Consider the following 23,582-nt stretch of genomic DNA (forward strand, 5'->3'; position numbering starts at 1 on the left):
ATAAACTCATTATGGTTATTATTTAATTCACATTTAATTAGTTTCTTGATTTAAATGAGCTCTTCGATTTAATAGCACAGCTTATTAATAAATTAATAATGAAGGCTGTTTAATTGTTTTAATGCATACGACTGGTAATGCACTACCAGTCAAACGCTTTTGAACTGTTAGATTTTTTTATCTATATTTTTTTAAAAGAATGATCTTCTGCTCATTAAGCTTGAATTTATTTAATGCAAAATACAGCATATATTTTTATTATATTAAAAAACTGCTTTCTATTGGAATATATATCAGCTTTCATTTTCAGAGTCACATGATCTTCAGAAATCATTCTGATTTGCTGCTCAAGAAACTTTTCTGATTATTATTATTAATATTTAAAACAGTTGAGTTCACTGTTTTTTTGGGATTCTTTGATGAATACAAATATCCAAAGATCAGCATTTATCTGAAATAAAAAGTTTTTTGGTGGGGAAAGAAATTATAAAAATTAACGGTTTTATTTAGCAAGGATGCTTTAAATCGATCAGAAATGACGATAAAGACATTCATAATATATAATTAATAAAAAAATAAATAAAACCTAAAGTTTTCTATTTCAGATAAATGCTGAAAAAACATTATACTCAACTGGTTTCAACATAATAATAATAATAATAATAATAATAATAATAATAATAGGCAGTAAATTATCATATTAGAATGATTTCTGAAGATCACGTGACACTGAAGACTGGAGGAATGATGGTGAAAATGCAAGGAATAAATTACATTTTACAATATGTAACAAAAGAAAGAATAGGGAAATGTTGCTTTGGCAACTATGTACCACAAAGGGTTAAGCAGGCCTAAAGAAAAAACGAACTTTATGCAAATGTTAAAGGAACATTCCATTTTAGAATTTAGTAAACATCATAGGAAACATAACTTTCCAGTGTTCTCTGAAACACATAAGAATGTGAACCTCCAATCAAACGTTCCACGAATTATGGATAAACAGCGTTTTTGTGCTGACGTTTTCAGACCGTTATTAATAAATGCCAGAACAAAATGTTACGGTTTGTTCATAACTTTGAATGCACCTTGACAGAACGCTTGAAGTCCTGCAAACGTTGTTAGCTGGGCATTTCAGATACATAATAACACTGGAATTGTAATTTTTATGGAACAGAAATCACAAAAATAATCTATTCTACTGGTACAATAACATCATTTTTAAACTTAGTGTTTTTAAAAAAAAGGAAAATGACTGGGAGAAACATATTTGTGCCTTTTATGTGTCTAAGATTTTACATTATTAATGCTATTATTTATTATTATTATCATATAATGTGTTCTGTTTCTTTTTCTCCCTCAGTGTTGTCTGCGTCCGGGTCTTTTGTTGTGCGTTTGTTCCTGTTGTGTAGGTGGCTGACATCGCTGTCTGGCGATGAGTTTTTATAGTTGTGCTGTGGGTGTATGTCTTTGACATTAGAAGATGAGGTAGACTAACACATGAACTCCATCTCAGGGCTTCATCGGGTGGATGTGATGTAACACCGTGTGTTAACTCTGAAACAACTGATCTACTTGGTGATTTAAGAGACATTTGGGCTGTGAAGGTCAAGATGCTGATTTCCATCATTCAGAAGGAAATAAACATCTTGAATACACATTGATTAGATTTATCTAATCCAATCTGAACCTTTACAACATGCCCCTTTTTTCGTTGAATTTACAATAGCATCATATTCAAAGGCCGGAAATAAAACTCTTAAAATCAAACATTACTAAAATTAGTATTAATATTTTAATTCTCTGTGTACATATCTGTCACTAGCAAAAAAGGTTTATTTTTTGCAAAAGTATATTTTTTCATGAAGTATTTTATCTGTCCATCAATATTTCTACCGCTGTTCTTCATTTGTCCACTAGGTGGTGTGAGGGATTTTAATCGGTTTTATGGCAAAAATACACGAACAGGTGAATATTTCTTAATTTAAGATATTCAACATTTTTGTCAGTGCCATGCAATTTAAATTTTAAACGTATATTATACATTAATTTAACACTGATAATAATCAGAAATGTTTCTTGATCAGTAAATCATCATATTAGAATGATTTCTGAAGATCATGTGACTATGAAGACTGGAGGAATGATGCTGAAAATACAGCTGTGCATCACAGAAATAAATGACACTTTAACACATATTCACACAGAAAACAGTTACTTTAAATTGTAATAATATTTCACAATATTAAGATGTTTCCTGTATTTTTTATAAAATAAATGCAGCCTTTTTCAAAAACAAAAATATTTAAAAAGTACTTTAGATCACACAAATTAATTACATTTTAAAATATATTTACATAGAATTCTTGATCAAATAAATGCAGCGTTGGTGAGACTTTATTTAAAAAACATTACTTAAAAAAATAACTTTTAAAATAGCTTTGCCATCACATAAATGAATTATATTTGAAAATATATTATATATTATATTATATTATAATGATAACAACATTTCATGATATTACACTTTTTACTGTATTTTTTATCAAATAAATGCATTAAAGAATTTGTAATAATATTTCACGATTTTACTTTTTTACTGTATTAAACAAAACTGTTTTTGATAAATTCCATGAAATGCAAAAAGTAAATACTAAATAATAATTACAGATATATGATAATCATTATTTCGCCATATATTATTATTTTATACTATTTACAACTTCACTGAAATCTGAAAATTAAATACTGAATAATAATTATCATTAATAATAATAACCATAATAAATAATAATAATCATTAATTCGCCCTACATATATTATTATATTATTTTAAGGTATTATTAAACAATTATTTACTAGTTGTTATATTTTAATAAACATTTATCATATTACAGAGAACACGCCCACAATGAGCTACTGGTCTTGTGATTGGTTTATATCCCAGAAGGGGCGTGTCTGCGAACAGCGTCCATCATCGGAGTCGGCTCCAATGTGACGCCAGTCTGGAAACTGTTGCTGTTGACGCGCAGCGGTGCGTTGCGTTTCCCGGCGCGTTTGGGGATGTGAGTGATTGACGCTTCCAGATCAGCGGAGCGCGTGAGTACATGTGAGGTTATACTGCTGCAGTGTTGTGTGTTTGTGTGCTTTATAATTACAGTCTGTCAGTGTGCGTGCTGCGCGCGCTTCAGCTCCGTGTTTCTGTGTGCGCGTGTGACTCCCACGCAGCGCGGATCTGCTTCACTGCGACGCAGACACCGAGCCGTGCATCGAGATGCGCTCCTGAGCGTGATCTTATAGAAGCATCACACCGGACTGCTGTTCTATTCCGAGTAGGCTGTCGTATCACTTCTTCTCACACAGATCAGGGACTGTTTGCAGGGTGTTGCTTCAATTAATGGAGCTTAAATACTCAAGCATCCTTCGGATAGCAGCCCTTAATTGGTGCTTCGTGGACGAATCTGGGTAGGAAAGTCTCATAATGTAAAATATGCTTGTTTTATGTTATATTTAATATCTTTTATTTCAGTTCAGATAGCCAGAATCTAAAGATTTGGTGACTTTGATGACATCATACATCCCAGTAGCCTCTATTTGGCTGCATGTAGGCTGAGATCTATGAACAACTGCTGTAACAAACTTAACCTCTTAAGTCAACATTTTAAAAACAAAACATTTGTGTTGGGTGAGATGCTAAAATATGCTTAGCAATCTGACCATGATATATGGAAAAGACAAAGTAGGAGACAGGGTAATAATTTGTTTCTAGTAAAAAACAACACATTTCACAAGTAAATTGGTACTAAACAGGTAAGAAAAAGCAAGAAATCTAGCAAGTAGCATGTTTCAGACATGTTTGGGTTGGAATCATCAACAAATCTTGCAGTAAATCTGACTTTTTGTGATCGTGTGTTTGAGTGTGTGTGAGTGTATATGAGAGAGTGTGCATGAGTGTGTGAGCGACTGTGAGTGTGAGTGTAAATGAGTGTGAATGAGTGAGTGTGTGTGAGCAACTGTGTGTAAGTGTGCATGAGTGACTGTGTGTGCATGAGTGTGTGTGTGAGTCTGCATGAGTGTGTGAGCGACTGTGAGTGTAAATGAGTGTGCATGAGTGAGTGTGCATGAGCGGCTGTGTGTGTGTGCATGAGAGATGTCTGAATGTGCATGAGTGTCAGTGTGTGTAAGCAACTGTGTGTGTGTGAGTGTGCATGAGTGAGTGTGTGTGAATGTGCATGAGTGTCAGTGTGTGAGCAACTGTGTGTGTGAGTGTTCATGAGTGACTGTGTGTGAGTGTGTGTGTGTGTGTGTGCATGAGTATGAGTGAGTGTCACAATGATAATGTTGTAAAGGCTCACCCCTACATTTACGTGTATGTATCTGCATTGTGTTGGATTAATTTTATTTTTTTATACGAATAAAAAATGAATTATAGTATTCCCTTTCATTTTCTGCTACGGGTGCAAACTTTTGTCCATGAATGACAAATTAAAGAGTTTTTAAAAAATTTTCAACCCCTTAAATTTGTTAAACTGAGTCCATTTTGTGTATGTGTGTTGTGTTCAGGTAGCAAACTTCTTGCACAGCTCAGATAGTTTTTGTTAAAAACAAAAACAAAATGATTCTGCCCACATCTGTCCTGAAGGATGCTTGAGGGTTAAACACTCTCACAGGTTAAGTGTATTTGTTTACTAACAATGTCCAGTGAACAAACATGAATCCCATAACAATTGTCAGCCACAGCTTCCTTTTTTACTGTAAATTCAAGTTAAATTTGTAAAAGAATTGTCAGGCACAGCTGATTTTTTTTGTTTACTTTAAATTTAAGTACATTTTTTAAAAAGAATTAGCAGCCAAACCTTCCTTTTTTACTGTAAATTTAAGTTAAATTTGTAAAAGAATTGGCAGCCACAAATGCCTTTTTTTACTGTAAATTTAAGCAAAATTTGTAAAAGAATTGGCAGCCACAGTAAAAAAAAAAAGAATTTAAGTTAATAAATCAGCCACAACTGATTTTTTTTTTTTACTGTAAATTCAAGTTACATTTGTAAAAGAATTGGCAGGCACAGCTAATTTTTTTGTTTAAAGTAAATTTAAGTAAATTTTTTAAAAAGAATTGGCAGGCACAGCTGATTTTTTTGTTTAAAGTAAATTTAAGTAAATTTTTTAAAAAGAATTGGCAGCCACAAATGATTTTTTTTACTGTAAATTTAATTTAAATTTGTAAAAGAATTGGCAGCCACAACTTCCATTTTTACTGTAAATTCAAGTTAAATGTGTAAAAGAATTGGCAGGCAGAGCTGATTTTGTTTGTTTACTTTAAATTTAAGTAAATTTTTTAAAAAGAATTGGCAGCCACAGTTGATTTTTTTACTTTTAATTTAAGTTAAATTGGTAAAACAATTGGCAGCCACAACTTCCATTTTTACTGTAAATTTAATTTAAATTTGTAAAAGAATTGGCAGCCACAACTTCCATTTTTACTGTAAATTTAAGTTAAATTTGTAAAAGAATTGGCAGGCACAGCTGATTTTTTTGTTTACTGTAAATTTAAGTAAATTTTTTAAAAAGAATTGGCAGCCAAAGTTGATTTTTTTACTTTTAATTTAAGTTAAATTGGTAAAACAATTGGCAGCCACAACTTCCATTTTTACTGTAAATTTAATTTAAATTTGTAAAAGAATTGGCCGCCACAACTGATTTTTTTTTTTACTGTAAATTCAAGTTAAATTATAAAAGAATTTGCATCCACAGCTGATCTTTTTTACTGTAAATTTAAGTTAATTTTGTAAAAGAATAGGCAGCCATAGCTGATTTTGGTTTGTTTACTGTAAATTTGTTAATTTTGTAAAAGAATAGGCAGCCACAGCTTCCTTTTTTACTGTAAATTTAGGTTAATTTTGTAAAAGGATTGGCATTTTTTTACTGTAAATTTCATTATTACTATTTTTTTAACAACGTTATGTTAGGTGGCAAGATTGCGATTCAGTTTTGTACATTTTGTTTTGTTTTGAAAAGCATTTCTCAAACAGTAAAGCTTGACGCTTGGGTTTATTATATAAACCTGAGGAAATTAACGTTTTACAGCATCTACTACTTCTCATACAGACACCCTACTATAACATTGCTCTTAAATGACTCCCGTTCCTCTGATTTTGACGAGTTAATGGGTGTTTTGTGTCTGATGAAGTTGTCTGAGGTCAGCTTTGTCCTGCATCCCTCGTGTTTTACAGCTTTCGAGGTCATGTTGACCTTGTGTGCACTCAGTCTGTGCTTCTGTGGAAGTGGACAGAAGTCACTGATTCTCTCCAGCTCTTAGAGAACAGTCCTCTGTTATCCTCTCTTACAGGTGCACTAGTGAATGAAGTTAAAGGTGAAGTGTGTCCTTTTATTTTGGCTGTTAACATACAATCCTGTATCCCGGTTTAAAGCAACCAAAAATGGTCTGGCTGTAGAAACCAGATCATTCTTTGTGGTTTAAACTACTCTTCATGGTGACAACATGACAAACACAACACGTTTTTTATTTCTTTACACTTTTCCAGTCATGTTTCTCTTGCAGAAATGATAAGTCATCAATATTTTAGTGTAGCTGGCAAGTAAAATAAGCTGTTCTCAAGTCTGATCTGAAAAGACAAACACTCTTCCACACAAATAAAGCAATGCTGTGTCAGCTGGACAAAGCATAGCCTTTTCAGGAATTACAAAAATCTGTGAAAACCTTCAGAAATGCAAATGATTTCAGAAGGCTGCTCATTGTTTTCTGTTTCTGAAGGCGTTTATAGTCATCTCTCTGTCATTTTTCCCCTCGTCCTCCTTACGTGCTCTCATTCTTGTGCTCCTCACTCTGGGGACTGAACCCAGAAAGATGTTCAGTCCAGTCAGATGTGCTTCAAAACCAGAAGATTCGTTAGTTCCTAGCTTTGGGTTGCAGAAGCGGCCTTGTTTTCTTCAGCCATTTCTGACATTTATAGGCGGACGGCTGTATTTTTAGCTCTTTTCATAGAGGCTTGATTGAATCAGTCCGAGTTCAGAGCTCATACACTGTAAAAATCAGGCTGCTTTGGCACTTTTATTGTTCATTTGTCTGTCGGGATGATGTGCGTCCAGCTCTGAGCCTCTCTGAGAGCTTCATCAAGGGTCACGAAGACAGAAATACATTTCTTGAACTCACTCAGGCTGTAAAAACAACAATTAGTCCTTGAGAACTGATTGAATATACTTCCTCAAATGGATAATATTCATAAATATTAGATGGAAAACTTAAACTAAGCTAGAAAGGTTAAATAAGCTGAAGGAATAATATATATGAAACCGAAGATTAATAAAATATATTAAACCTAAAATTTAGGCAGAATTCACACATGCAATCATATTCTGAATAAGAAAATTATCATAATGGAGCTTAATATAAATTATAAGAAACAAAATGATTATTTCACCACCTGATATGATTTAATAAATCTGTAATACTGTACAGACAGTTTTTATTTTTATTTTGGGTGATTATAATTTTTTAATCTTCAGATATTTTGGGTAAAATTTATTATATTTATTTATTTGTTTGTTCTAGTCAGTAATTGGCAGATATTTAATGTTTTGTCCAATATTTATTTATTTGTTTATTTATTTATAATCTGTTTGGGAAGATATTTCACATTTTGTGTGATATTAATTTATGTATTCATTTGTCAGATAAATTTTTATTTATTCTTTAATCTGTATATGCACATATATTTTATATTTGGGCAATATTAATATATTTTTTTAAATCTGTATGAACAGATATTTTACATTTTGCGGTTATTTATTAATTTATTGAATTGGTATTTACTGATATTTTATATTTTGGGGGATATTTATTTTATTATAATCAATATTTGTTCAATAATTGATATTTCAGGCTTATTAGAAAATTCGAAAATCTAAATGTAAATAAAAATGAGTATTTAACTTGTCTCAGGACAGAGCCATGTGTGTGATCTCAGTGAACGTGTGTTAGTCTGAGTCCCAGACCTCAGTTTATCGCTGATTTGTTGGCGTTTTGGTCTAAAGTGATGAAACACGCTCGCATGCAGACCAAACATAAAGACCTCCATCTGTTTGTGAGTAGTGCAGTCCCAGAAACACCACGTGGACATCTGAGTGAAACCAGATGCTGCAGGAAAATCACATCTACTTACTTTGTTCGTTTATTCCTCACAAAATATATTGGCCAAAATAATGATTGTGCCCAAACAGGTTTCTAGCCTTCCTTGGCCTGACCAACACGTCGTCCAACCCTAATGTAAAACAGACTAACATTTACCATGCAAAGCCTTTCTGAAGCAAATATACATGTTTTCTGGTGCCACTGTAAACAGATGATGTCATAATCAACTCTCTTAAAGATGCAGTAAATTGACTTTATATCGGTTTCTAATGTGTTTTTTATTATTATTATTATTATTATTATTAATTTATTGGTATTGGCAGACACTGTATCTGACGTTTCCAGCAATATTTATTCATTTAATTAATATTTTTTTAAACTTGTAGTTGCAAATATTTGATATTTCTGGTAGCATTAATTAATAATTTTTTATTATTTTTCTAATCAGTATTGGCAAATATTTGATATTTCTGGTAATTTTCATTAATTCGCTCATTTTTATTTATTTATTTATTTAGTGTGATATTTCTGGCAAAATTATATTTATTGATTGATTGATTTGATCTGCATTGGCGGATATTTGATGTTTCCAGCAATATTTATTTATTTATTTGTTTTGCAATCATTTGCAGATGGTTTTTAAAATATGTATTTATTAATTTGTTTTTAATTGATATTGCAAAATATTAGATATTTAGAACAGATATTTTTCTAATTGTTATTGGCATATATTTGTTATTTACAGCAATTTTTATTTATTTATCGTATTGGCAGATATTTGATATTTTAGGCTATATTTATTAATCAATATTGGCAAAAATTAGCTATATATATATATATATATATATATATATATATATATATATATATATATATTTAAATTGGTATTGGCAGATATTTCATTTTTTTCATTTTTGGCCAGTATTAGATTTTTTAATTGATATTGGCAGATATGTCATATTTCCGGGATTATTTATTTATTTGTTTGTTTATTAGTATCGTCAGATATTTGATATTTCATGCAATATTTATTTATTCATCATTCATTCATTCATTCATTTATTCATCAATGTTTTGGTAGATATTTGATATTTCCAGCTTTATTTATTTTACTTGGTATTTGCAGATTGGTTGATTAGACATTTCCGGCATTATTTATTTATTTTATTTATCAGTATTGACAGATATTTTGTATTTCTGGCAATATTTAATTGATTTATTTAATAGGTATCGTCAAATATTTGATAAGTTCTGCAATCCTTTTTTCTTTATTTAACTACTTTCTAATAGGTTTTGGTAATCTAGCAACCAATCGTAGAGCAATGGCCTGTTATTGACACATCTGGATGCGTCTTATGTGTTTCTGCAGGTGCACGTGTGTGTGTGTCCTTCCCATGATTCCTCCCATGCCAGCGTGTGACCCTGATGACCCCTCGCCCCTCGAGCTCCTCCTCTGTTTGTCTGGATGAGGACCCCGGCCTCCAGTGATGTGATGCACAGGTTTGAGGTTCTTGGGATTGTGGGGGAAGGTGAGTACCAGCAGACTGAAAAAATAAGGTGAAACTGAGAAATGACGAGGAAAATACAGGAGAAAGGAACAATTCATACATTAAAGCCATTTTTCCTCCTGTATTCTTCCATCATTTGTCACAAATGCTTTTTATTTCATTGTTTCTTGAAACACTTCATGGGCTCACATCATGAAAAATCTCATTTTCCTTGATCTTTTGAAATTAGAGTTTGATGTGGAATTTATTTAGCAATATCAATTACAATTTTTTTTATAAATACATATTTTTAAAACCATCTACAAATGATTACAAAACAAATCAATAAATAAATATTACTGGAAACATCAAATATCCGCCAATGCAGATCAAATCAATCAATCAATCAATAAATATAATTTTGCCAGAAATATCACACTAAATAAATAAACAAAAAGGAGTGAATTAATGAAAATTACCTGAAATATAAAATATTCGCCAATATTAATTACAAAAATAATAAAAAGTATTAATTAATTCTACCAGATATATATAATATTTGCCAATATTAATAAAAAATGTTTATTAATTCTACCAGAAATATAAAATATTTGCCAATATTAATTACAAAAAAATATATAATTAATCCTATAATCCAATACTGATTACAAAAATAAAAGATAAATAAATGAATCCTACCAGAAATATAAAATATTTGCACATACAAGTTTAAGAAAATATTAATTAAATGAATAAATGCCACATCACTGTGCATGAGAATGTGCCAAACTCAGGTCAAGAAGAGATTTTATTGAGACTAAACTTTAAAAACGATAGATTTTGTGTCTCGTTTTTTTATGTCAGACATTGCAGAAGCATTGACTCATGACTTGTTTTTATGCAGTGTTTATGGGCACTTTATCTAAAATAGAGCAGTGAAAATGGAATTGAATTCACACTTATGTTCTGTAAATCTGAGTGTAGTCGAGTCAAAGTTGTCCGGTCACAGTCTGAGGAACTTGGCTTTGGTCGTAGTTTCATTCTGGTGAAGTGTGCAGTGACTGCGTTTGGTTTTTGGCAGAATAATATCCTGTCATGGAAGAAAACTGTCAATTGCACAGTGGTGCCAATATGTTTTTAAGTGGAAATATGTGTACAAAGAAGAATATACAATTCTGCTTGTTGATATTTATTTTACATTTTACAAGTAGTTAGAACTGAAAAACTCTTGAATGACCTTTTTAATACATTTAATAGGGCGTTTTATTTTATTGTACTCGTACTGTACTGTTCAAAAGTTTGGGTTAATCAGTTTCGTCAGCAAGTTTAGATTAAATTGATCAAAAGTGACATTTCTAATGTTACAAAAAGAATTGTTTTCAAATAAATGCTGTTCTTTTTAACTTTTTATTCATCTGTGAATCCTGAATGTTTTTTATGTACTGTATGACATTTTCCACAAAAATATTGTGCAGCACTACTGTTTTCAACATTGATAATAACCAGAAATGTTTCTTGAGCAGCAAATCATCATATTAGAATGATTTTTGAAGATCATGTGACACTCAAAAAAGACTGGAGTATCACAGAAATAAATTACATTTTAACATGTATTCACCATTTTACTGAAATAAATGAAGTCTTGGTGAACAGAGGAGTCCAAAAAAATCTTACCGACCCCAAACCTTTGACGAGTAGTGTGTCTCTTTTTCTCTATTCTGCAATATTCAGTCAGGGTCTTTATATTTAACATGAACGTTGCATTTTTAAAGCTTTTGTTCATGACTTATGAATGTGCTGGAATGTAGGTCTTCCGGCGATTCTATGTGTTTTAGGGACGTGAGTGTTGAGGTGTGTGACGTCGACCCTCTCTCTCTCTCTCTCTGTACATTTTGTATGAAGGTGTGTTAAAAGTCTCGGGGGATCAGGTTATTTTTACTCCTTCATCTATCTCTCACACTCTGATGCCCCACTAACACAGCAGCGTGTGTGTGTGTGTTGAGGAGGGCTGGTGGTGTGATCGTTGGGTAAGATGTGCGCGTTCTCACAATGAGTCTTAAGGGTGAATATAATGAAAACTGTAAAGTTGGTGTCATTTTGGTGTCAACTCCAAAATAAGAAATGACGTTTTGCATTGTGACATTGTTTTCATGACAGTGATGCACATGAAAAACCAGTCACAAAGAAAGCATTTTTGCATTTTAAAAAAGTGAAACACTAACAGGGTTAATGACACTAAAATGAAAAATATAATTCACTTCTAGGATGGACTATTTTTAGTATTTTTGACTATTTTCGAGAACCATTTGTAAATTATCTGTACTCTGGAGTTGCAAAAATTGTTTTTCTGATTACACTTTATAATACCAGTTGTATTTTGATATGTGGTCTTGTAAATCTTGTAACCCCCCCCCCCCCCATTAATTTGTAATACATTTTTTTTATTATTTGTATTGTTTTTCTTTTAAGTGTTAAGTGTCATTTTTATTTTGTGAAACCATCAATAAATATATTTTAAGATGTGAGTAGCAGTCCAACCTGAAAACTATTTAAAAAAAAAATACATTGAAACATGGGACGCATTTAACGACAAGGTCTAGAGACAGGTTTTTATAAAATGTTCCTTCTTTTAAGATGCATTTTTTGAAAACCATGTCATGCGCAGGATGCTGCAAAAAATTCAAGATGTGGGTTCAGCATTCAAAGACATCCATCTAACATGTATTTACATAGAAAAATGATGGAAAAGCAGTAAATTGAATGCAAAAATGAGTTGTGTGTAGATTACCCCTAATTCTACCAATTCTGATTACTGTAATGGAAAAACTATTGATATATTGGTCTATTAAATAAAGTGTAAAGTGAAATTGTAAGCGCATAGTTGTTATTCAATACTTTTTGGAAATCTCTCATCTTGTTTATGAGACATTTTGCTAATTCTGTTTATGGTGCTGCTTTATTAGCTCAGTTTAATTGCAATATTAAGTTTATCTTACTGTATCTTACAGATATTTGTTGCATTGCAATAATGCAATTTTGGGGTGCAAAAATAATGTCACAGTGCCAAAAATCTGTCATCATAAAATACGCAAAAACATGCATTGTTAACTTTTAAGATTTTGCACTATTTGGGCTGATAAAGTGTTGTGCTACTTATACTTAAAATACACATTTAAGTGTTTATTTTATTACACTTTATCTATTTGCATCTGTAGATTTCAATTACAATCCATATTAGAATATTTTTTTCAGCAGACTCCGTTTTATTCCTATCTGTATTCTGAAGGTTTTTACTGGGGCGTTTGTTCATATATTATTTGGGTAGATTTATATTTTATTCCTAAACACATGGTAATTTTTCCGTTACTTTCATACTTTCTGTCTATTTTCATAGGCATTTTAGTGAAAACAGAACATTCTTTCAGACTAGTGGAAAGAAACTTCCAAAATTTACTTTTAATTGTTTATTTTATTGTAGTTTATCTATTTGCGTCTGTAGATTTCAATTACAGTCCATTTAAAAAAAAAGTTTTTTCTCCACTTCAGCGGCACTTACATTCACCAAACTTAGCAGTTTTATTCCTCTCTATATTCTGAAGGTTTTTACCGTTCAGTTTGTTCATATTTCATTCGGACTGATTTCTATAACATTTTATTCATAACAGCATGATGGAAATGTATTTTCTTCCGCCTGTTGACAGTATTTTTTGATTGGTGGAGTGATGAAAAGAGAAATACAAAATCCCTTCAGTAAAAACATTTAACTCTAATATGTCAACAAAATCAAACAAAAATTTTGAACCTGGCTTTATCCAGTGTTGAGATTTATTTTCTGGAAGTGCGTGCAAATTAGCGCATATTTACTTATAACATTTTAGAATCATCACAATACAAAAGAAAATCAAAAAATGTTTGCAGTTCTTAATGTAATCAATAAACTGGGGAAATATTGTGATAACTGTATGTTGTAATTTTATATTTTACCTTGAGATTCACTCACAAAGTCTTAAGGTGATTGATCAATAATGATCGTTATTAGGGGATTTTTGTTGATCTGTGACTCCAGCTAATCTGTTTCAGACGGAAAGTGGCCCATGGCTCAGGAGAAGGTGATAATTATAAATATCATAGTTTAATATAATCCAGATGAATATCAAATAATGTATAAACAGTGGCTGTGTATTAACTGATGCTCTCAGATGTGTGTGTGTTCGTGTGTGCTCAGCTGTTTGTAGATCAGTTTCTCTCTGTAGGCCATAGTTTAATCTCCTCTCAGCTGTGCTTCTCTCTCATATTCGTCTGTTCCCATCCTGACTTCTTTGTTTATCCTCTCGCAGCTCAGTGCTAATTGAAGGCCAATTGATTTGGTTGAGACTTGCCAGTAAATTTCTGCCTTCAGGTGATCTTCGAATTATCGTGTTTCTAAGATGAGTGCACATGAATGTCCTAGGAGGGAAAGTCTGGGTTTTCAGAGGAGCATGATGGAAGTTAATTGATTTTGATTATAATCAGGCCCACATGGAACTGAAACACGTCATTCACAAACTTCTACACATCTGCTGCCCAATGCATTATTTTTAAAGGGATATTTAACCCAAAAATTTCACATTTACATCATCATGTTTTTCCAGTTATTGATATACTATTATAGTTTTTGTTAATATTTTAAATTAGATTTTACTATTAAATTTTCCATGTAATCTTTATATTTTAATTAAATATTTAATCAAAAAATCAATTTGTTGTTTTTCTCATTTTAATTTGTTTTCTTTTACGTCTATAGTTTTTAATTTTAAGTTTTTAGTTTTTGTTCATTTTGTTTGAAGTTATTTTAGTACTTCAACTTAAATGATAAAGAGAAATGTTGCTTTAGAAATGAGCTGAAATTTTAAGCTGAAGTAGCTTTTATGTTTATTTTATTTCAAGTAATGTTTATTTGAAAAAAGGTTTCTAGTTAGCGATAATAAACCAAATCATATAATTTTTTTCTTTGCTGTATTATTTTATTATTATTTATTACTATCATAGTTTTGTTGATATTTTGATTTATTTGATTATATATTTTTTTAAAAAATTTGTGTTATGTGCATTTATAATTTCACATTAGTTTATATAAAAAAAATACTAAATAGTTTTTTAATTTTGATTGTTTAATAGTTTTATTTCAGATTTGGTTTTTAAATTTAAAATTTTCATTTAGTGAAAGTTTTTTCATCTAACATTTATATTTTACTTTAATTTCAGCTTTATTTCGTGTAACTGATATGTTTCTGGTAGTTTTGGTTTTACAGTATTTAACAATAACAACACTGCTTCTGTGAAATATATTTTGAACTTTGGAACCCAAATATTTGAGTTTCATTGTAAGACATCACAAAAACAAACACTTAGACATTCTTCAAAATATGTGCCTCTGTGTTTCACAGAAGATTGAAAATCATACAAGTTTAAAATGACATTTTTGGATGAACTATCATCAAGTATTTGGGCTAATTTGAATGCAGTTTCAGTAACAAAAACTGTAGAAACTGAAACTCTGTTAAACATATTTGCCACATTTACATTGCCAAGTTTAAATGTCCAAAATGTTTGATCATAAATATGACTTTTAAAAATCCATAAACCTCACAGGAAGATGTCAAGAAAGCTTTTGCCCTGTTAGTGACCCTAACAGTAAAACCCGTCCAAAAAGAAAGAGATATGCATAATTCAATAGACTTCTTTGAATATTACTTTTATTCAGGAAAAATGTGAAACAAACATTGATGGAAAGTCTCTGTGACTTTTGCTCCTGTAAAAACAGGTCACATAGTTCCACTTTTATGGCCTCGTTTTTCTTCTTTCTTCTATTCCGGCTCTGGAAAAAGCAGGTTAAGCTACATACATCTTGAAGATTAGCCTGTTTCACATGAGTCTGGAGAATCACTGCTTTGGCACACGTGTGTGTCTTACTCTCCTCCTGATTGGCTGAGGCAGAGGAGTGGGCGGGGCTTTGCGCTCACGAGGGGGACTCCTGTGGCTGTTTCAGCATAGTTGACCAGCATCACGTCTTCATCACACATTGAGTTCAGGAGATGCTGGCCGATCATGTGCATCACGCAGACTGTCTCACCACAGGATGCTCACAGCGCTCGTGTGTGTGTGTATGTGTGTGTGTGTGTGTGTTATTTTGGTTCCTCTCCTTTTGCATCAGTGCAGCTGATGTCATTGCATTTGTGAAGCGGAGGATAAATAATGTGACTCAGAGAAACAAACGATTGAAATAATCCCAGAGGAACAGTTTATTGCTCTTTTCAAGCTCGGCAGCTCAGTTATGTTTTAAGTATCAGCTTTGTTTGCAGGGTTAGAGAAATAAAAATAGTCAAGTTAATTATTAAATCATCTTGAGATCTCAGATTTTTATTGTGGGTATGGTGAGCAGTATTTAATATTTTAAATACTGTAATAGTAAAAATACTATAATAGAATATAAATATTACTAAAATAATGTGTTTTATTTTAGTATTATTCATATGCTTTTATATTTTTAGCTTTTAATTTATATCATTTCAGTTTTCATTGTTAGTTTTAGTTTACATTTTAGTAATTTTATTTGCTTTTTTCTTTTTTTTTTTTTTACAGAGATTTGTTTATTTCTGTTTCAGATTTAGTTTTTATTTATTTCTGGTTAGCAATTTTAGTGCTTTTTAGTTAGTTTTCAAAGAAATGTCACATTTTCATGTAGTTTAAGTTTTTCATCCAATATTTATTTTTCATTTTATTTCAGCTATATTTCAATCAAGTAAAAATGATTTCATCAAGTTTTAGTAGTAGATGATAATAATAACCGGGTACTTGAGAGGGGTCTAAATGAGTTATTAAATCGAGTTAATGTCTAATTTTCTCTCTCTCATGGTCTCCTGCGGTAAAAATCATCCCGATCCATCTTAAACGTCTTTCTCTTTTCATTATTCATGACAGTGAAATAATCAAATCTTAACGTCTTATTATCTCAGAATATGATTCAGTGCGTCCATCATCGTTAATCATATGAATTATCCAACCTTTTGAGCTCTTCACCACAGTTAAACCAGATTTCTCCTCTCCATTAAAATGTTCTTCTGTTTCGCAAATTAATGATGAGTATGGCTCTGTCTATCATAAAGCGTCTGTACTGTACAGTACTAATGTAAGCCGCTGTGTATCTCTTCACATGGAGCTGGTTGTGGTAAACGTGACTCTGAGGATCTTCTCGGATGTGGGCCCGGATCTGTTGGCCGGGATCTTAGGATGAGCTCGGCTCCGTGTCTCCTGCGGGAGATATTTGTGCCACAGATATGATCCACGGTGCCAAAACCAGAGCGAATGCACAACGCACAGACTCCTCCATCAAAAACACTGCCGTTTACAGACACCTGAGCTCAGATGAGATTTCTACACAAACACGATCGAGTCCCACAGGTTTTCAGTGAAAGCAGGATGTTCTTACTGTGTTTCTCTGTCTCTGTCACGTCTGTGTCCTGAGGTGAAGGCAGGTGAAGCAATGCTCTTCTCCCTTCAATCGCTTCATTCATCAGCCACAAAACACTGTGGTTTTTAGACGGCTGAGAGTCGTGTTCACAAAGAAACGGTAAAGACAGGTGAAACTGGGTGAAAGTGAAGAGTAAAACCTGTTTGTTTCTCTGTGTTTCTCCGGCAGGGGCTTACGGTGTCGTCCTGAAGTGCAGACACAAGGTAAGATCTCAGACACATACTTGTTCAGATCAAACACTATTCATCTCATCTGCAAAAAAAAAGGTGTGTGTTCATAAAAAGTGGGGCCTGGAAAGCATATAAGTCCATACTAATTATTAATATTGAAAGAAAGTAGCATGCAGTATGCATGTTTATTATATTATATATTACAACACAAAACACACTCTGCAATGATTTTCCGTATGTATGCATTGTAAAAATGTGCGAATGTGCTAAATATGCAACGTATCGCATAATGCAATGCACTCATAAAATAAAAAGCTTATGTAACATATTGTATAATGTTGCTTTTTACAGTTTGAAATGTTCCCTAATCCATATTGTTTAGCATATTCATTTATTTTATAATTAGCACACTTTAGTGTTTTCTGTGTATGTTGTGTATCAAAAATTGCATTAGATGCATTTGCGAAATTTATTGTTTTCAGACAGTAAATCAGGATAGATTATTTTCTTTCTCATGAATGTAATTTTTTTTTTTTTAAATGTTTTAAGTTTAAATATATATATACACACACACACACACACCTGTACAGTATTTAGTGTATACTATATATATGTTTCTGTGTGCGTGTAGTAAATTTGTCTAAAAATACAGATTTTGGTCAATAAGATATATTGTATTTTAAAGGAATTAATGTTTTTTTTTTTTCAAGGACACATTAAATTAATCAAAAGTCACATTAAAGACATTTGACAAATTATTTTATATTTATATTTCAAATAAATGAAAATTAACACATTCACATAGAAATTAGTTTTTTTAAATTCTAAAAATATTTCACAATTTTTACTGTATTTTTGATCAATTAAATGCAGCCTCGGTGAGCAGAGGAGACTTCTTTTGTCATTTAGTTTTTTCTGTACAGTACGTACAGTCTGCTGTGTTGAAGTGGTATGAATAGTAACAGGTTTGTGTTCAGTGTGAACAGAATGTGTGGTGATGTGACATATGTTATGTTTATCTATTAATATCTCCTCCGGTCATGAGCCGTCAGACAGATGGTGTGTGTCTGACCCAAACACGCCGGTCACGCCATCTGCTGGACAGTTGTGCACGCTCATGTTCACTGATCTCATGCTCTTCTCTCACTTCTGAGCGTGTTTCTGATGTTAATCCTAAACACTGCAATGCGACTCATATTTGTTTACATGTGCATTACTGTACATGTAATAATAATAATTAATAATTCATTACCTTTACATAGCACTTTTCTAGGCACTCAAAAATTACTGTACATGTAATAATAATAATTAATAATTCATTACCTTTACATAGCACTTTTCTAGGCACTCAAAAAGCCTATATATATATATATATATATATATATATATATATATATATATATATATATATATATATATATATATATATATATATATTTATATAATAAAAACTTTTTACATTATATTAAAAATGTATAAAATTATTATTATAGTTGTTATTAAATTATTTATTAATACAGTAATGCATTGAATGGTTATTGCTGTTATATTTTATTTAATATTATTTTATTTACTTTGGTTTAATTTTTTATTTTAGTTATTTATTTTTTATTACAATTATTACAGTTGATATGTAATCACAAAATATTTGGCCAAATTATGCAGCCCTACAATCAAGACCTTAAAAAAAAAAAAAAAAATGTTTAATCAAAATTACGATTTTTTTCCCAGAAAAATTTTAATAATTTTTTCTCTCCCAAAATGTGCAGTCCTAATTCAGACATTGATTTGTTGATATTAATTAGTATCTATTAGTATGCTGAAGTGCTCTGGCGTCAATCTCTCATTGTTCGGATTGTTTTCTTTGATCTGAGCAAGGTTCCATTTGGCTCGGCCAATCAGGAGCCAGCATGTGTGTGAGCTATGAATATGCATGACATGATAATTCCCGTTGTGTGGCCTGTAGTTGTGGCTCAGATTTAATAAGAGCCTTCTGGAGCTCCAGAGGCTCGGGGCTGATCTGGAGTCTGTCTGATAATCAGTCCGTCATCTTATCACACTCAAACACAAGCAGCACAGCACAGTTCATTCAGTTTGATCGTTCTTACTTTAAGGGCCTTATTTCTATATATGATAATCAGAAATGTTTCTTATATATCGGTATATTATTCTGATTTCTGAAGATCATGTGACACTGAAGACTGGAGGAATGATGCTGAAAATACAGCGGAGCATCACAGAAATAAATTACACTTTAACACAGATTCACACAGAAAACAGATGATTCTTCTTTGACATGCAATTTTACTTAATTATTTGAAATTCTAAATATTGAGAAAATCATCTTAAAAGTGTCCAAATGAATTCTTAGCAATGCATATTACTTACCAAAACATTTTGATAAAGTTTAAATATATTTGCGCTTGGAAATTTACACAATGTCTTCAAGGAAAATGAATGATTTTTTGGCATTAAATAAAAATCTATAATTTTGACTCATACAACGTATTTTTGGCTGTTGCTACAAATATACCCCAGAGACTGAAAAATAAACACTAATTCTGAATAAAAACTTCAATAGTTTCTAGTTCACTCTGGAAGAAGGACGAGATGAGCACATTGCATTGTGGGATACAGTGCAATGTCTCTTATGTGCGACACATTTGATCAAATATAGTAGTGTGTTTGCATACTATTCCCAGTTTATTACTGCAGGAATACAGTAATTGTATGCTAGTCTGAACATGTGTGTGTGTGTTTGAGGTCGTTGCGTGAGTGTGTGAGGTTAATAAATCAGTTTGTGTTCAACATAAACAACACACATCCTGAGGGAGCAAACACACACACACACACACAGATGTATGAACATGAGCTGTGTTTCAGTGCGTGATCCTGAGGAGAGGATCTGGAAGAGTCTGAATCTCATGAATCTGGAGCACTGAAGGATGCTGGGAGGATACAGAGAGGGTAAAATAGGCCAAAGAGAGAGAGTGTGTGTAAGTCCTTTAGTTCCCCTCACACACACACACACACACACACACACACACACACACACACACACACACGGTCCAAAACACTCGCCAAGAATAAAGTGAGTAAAAATGGGCTTTGAGCACTGAGTAAGTCTCCATATGTTCACTAACCATCTGCTCATCATTTATTAGGAACAAAGCTTCAACTGAACTATAGGAACAATAATGAGTGAGTGACGATTCACTGGCATTAAACACTTCTCTTCTTCTCACAGAGGCTGCATTTATTTCATAAGAAATACAGAAAAATGCTGTAAAATTGTAAAATATATTACAATTTAAAACATCTGTTTTCTGTGTGAATCTGTGTTAAACTGTAATTTATTTCTCTGATGCTCCGCTGTATTTTCAGCATCATTCCTCCAGTCTTCAGTGTCACATGATCTTCAGAAATCATGAAAATATGATTCATTTTTTATTATTATCAATGTTGACAACAGTTGTGCCGCACAATATTTTTGTGGAAACTGATAAGATTCACAGATGAATAGAATTTATTTTATAACATTATAACTGTCTTTACTCTCACTTTTGATCAAGTGAATAAAAACATTGATTTCTTTCTAAATAACCTTACCGACACCAGAGGGAATGGCTGTTCGTCTTCACGTCGAGTTTCGTCTCTTTCTGTCTTGCAGGAGACGAATGAAATCGTGGCCATTAAGAAGTTTAAGGACAGTGAAGGTGACCTGATTTACCCCAACCTCCAGAAATAGAGCCGACCGACCGTCTGTGATGTCATGATGCAGCTCATGAATATTAATGAGGCTGCAGTAATGAGAGATACAGAAGAGCATTTGCTCTATACCATAATAATATAGCAACTGTTGTGATTACAAATTAATTTAACTTTTTTAATTTACAACTTTACAGAAGAGCATTTGTTTTATAAATGTTCTATATCAGAAGAAAATATGTAAAATAAACAATTTAGCATCCAATTACATAAAATGTTTTTAATTAAGGTTTTAGTTTGCGTACATTTTCATAAACATGGCTTTGTGTTCTGTTCCAGTGCTAAAACAAAAACTATTAAAATAATTTTGTTAACTGAAGTAAAGCTGAAATAAAATAAATTATAATATAAATATTAAATGAAAAACTAAGCTTAAGCTCAGAAATTACTAAATGCTTTTGAATACTTTATATATTTTATAATTTAATAAATTTCATTAGATATGACAATTAAAAATAAGAAAATAATTAGAAAATTAAATAATTAAAATGAAACCTGAAAAAATAAAAAATGAAAGCCGATGTACATTTTTTTTTAAAAACTATAATAATAAATTAGCTGAATAAAAAAAAATATATATATAATAATAATATAATATAAAAATTATACTTTAAATAAGTTTGTTGAAGCACTAAATAAATGTAAACAAAAAAAATAAATAAACTTAAATACTTAAAAATGTATGTATTTTTAAATTAAATAATTAAATAATATAAAAAATAATATAAAAATTTAATAAATAAAATGCAACCTGAAAATGTAAAATAAAATGTAAAATAAAATAAATAATGAAAAAATAACACTGGCTACTTTTAAAAGTAAAGTTTTACCTTGTGTTACAAATGATAAAATGTAACATTATAATGACAAATCAAGTTTCTAGTTTCTACTTTAAAAATATATATATTTCTGTTTAATTAAAATCTAAACTATAACGCATGTTTATTATTTATTTATCGTGGCTCCTGGTTCAGAAAATGAGGAGGTGAAGGAGACGACGCTGCGCGAGCTGAAGATGCTGCGCACGCTGAAGCAGGAGAACATCGTGGAGCTGAAGGAAGCGTTTCGGCAGCGAGGGAAGCTGTTCCTGGTGTTCGAGTACGTGGAGAAGGTGAGATCTCCCGTCTGTGTAACTTCTCCTGATGTGTGCTGTGTTCAGATGATGCTGTGTGTTGTAGAACATGCTGGAGCTGCTGGAGGACATGCCCAACGGAGCTCCACCCGAGCAGGTCCGGATCTACATCTATCAGCTGATCAAAGCCATCCACTGGTGCCACAAGAACAACATCGTCCACCGAGGTGCCAACAAACCAAATAAAGACATGAAGAATGTGTTATTTATTTTATTTCATCTTAATCAATGTCTACTGAGGTACAAGACCACCTGTAATAAAGTATCTTTTTACATAAAAAAATAATTTTAATGATATTATTTCATTTTAATCATCAATCAAATAAAACATTATATTATAATAAAAGTTCTTACTTTTAATTATTGTCCACAGAGGTGCAAGTCCACCTGTACTAAAATATTTTTTCATATTTTTATCAAATTTAAATTTAAATAAATTATATTTTAATTATATTATTTAATTTTAATCATCAAAAAAAAATATTTTTTTTTTATTTAAATTTCTTACTTTTAATTATTGTCCCCAGAAGTGCAAGTCCACTTGTAATAAAATATATTTTTAATTTTTAATAAAATAAAAAAATGTATAAATTATTTTTAATGCTATTATTTAATTGTAATCATCAAAAATAATAAAAAAACATATTCTAATTAAATTTCTTACTTATAATTATTGTCCACAGAGCTGCCAGTCCACCTGTGCTAAAATATATTTTTACATTTTTAATAAAATTAAAAAAATAATAGTTATATTTTAATTATATTATTTCATTGTAATCATCAATAAAATAAAACAATATATTCTAATTAAATTTCTTACTTTTAATTTTTGTTCACAGAGATGCAAGTCCATCTGTTATAAAATATATATTTAAAATTTGTAATAAATTATATTTTAATGATATTATTTCATTGTAATCATCAATAAAATAAGATATTATATTTTAATTCAATTTCTTACTTTTAATTATTGTCCACAGAGCTGCAAGTCCACCTGTAACCAAATTAATTATATTCTAATAAAATATTTACAAATTATATATTTTAATTAAATTATTGAATTTTAATCATTGTCCACAGTGGTGCAAGGCCATCTGTAATGAAAACAACATACTGTATCATTAATTATAATATTAATAATTATATTTGATAAAATAAAAAGAATACATTATATTGTAATTATATATCATTCTCAAATGAAGTGCAAGACCACCTGTAAAAAAATACATTTAATAAATTTAATTAAAATATAGATTTTTATTTGATCCAAATATATTTTAATGATATTGTTTAATATAGTTATTGTCCACTACATGCTCGATGGATAGATCTGTCTCTCTGTCTCTCTTTCTAGATATCAAGCCGGAGA

At 31.1% G+C, this 23,582-nt stretch overlaps 1 protein-coding gene across 1 annotated transcript in view; it reads left to right on the forward strand.

Annotated features, from left to right (window-relative positions):
• The first annotated feature begins 3,154 nt into the window (after positions 1-3,154).
• The window catches only part of LOC113065828 (cyclin-dependent kinase-like 5), a 34,787-nt gene continuing 14,359 nt past the window's right edge, over positions 3,155-23,582 (forward strand). Inside the window, exons 1-7 of the mRNA XM_026237360.1 lie at positions 3,155-3,462; positions 9,516-9,675; positions 17,312-17,346; positions 20,984-21,029; positions 22,056-22,192; positions 22,260-22,380; positions 23,568-23,582. The exon at positions 23,568-23,582 is cut by the window's right edge and continues 45 nt beyond it. Of these exons, the coding sequence (XP_026093145.1) occupies positions 9,612-9,675; positions 17,312-17,346; positions 20,984-21,029; positions 22,056-22,192; positions 22,260-22,380; positions 23,568-23,582 (418 nt within the window). The 5' untranslated portion in view covers positions 3,155-3,462; positions 9,516-9,611. The remainder of the gene's footprint in view (positions 3,463-9,515; positions 9,676-17,311; positions 17,347-20,983; positions 21,030-22,055; positions 22,193-22,259; positions 22,381-23,567) is intronic.

This window comes from Carassius auratus, chromosome 48 (assembly GCF_003368295.1).
Source record: "Carassius auratus strain Wakin chromosome 48, ASM336829v1, whole genome shotgun sequence".
Classification (NCBI taxonomy): Eukaryota; Metazoa; Chordata; class Actinopteri; order Cypriniformes; family Cyprinidae; genus Carassius; species Carassius auratus.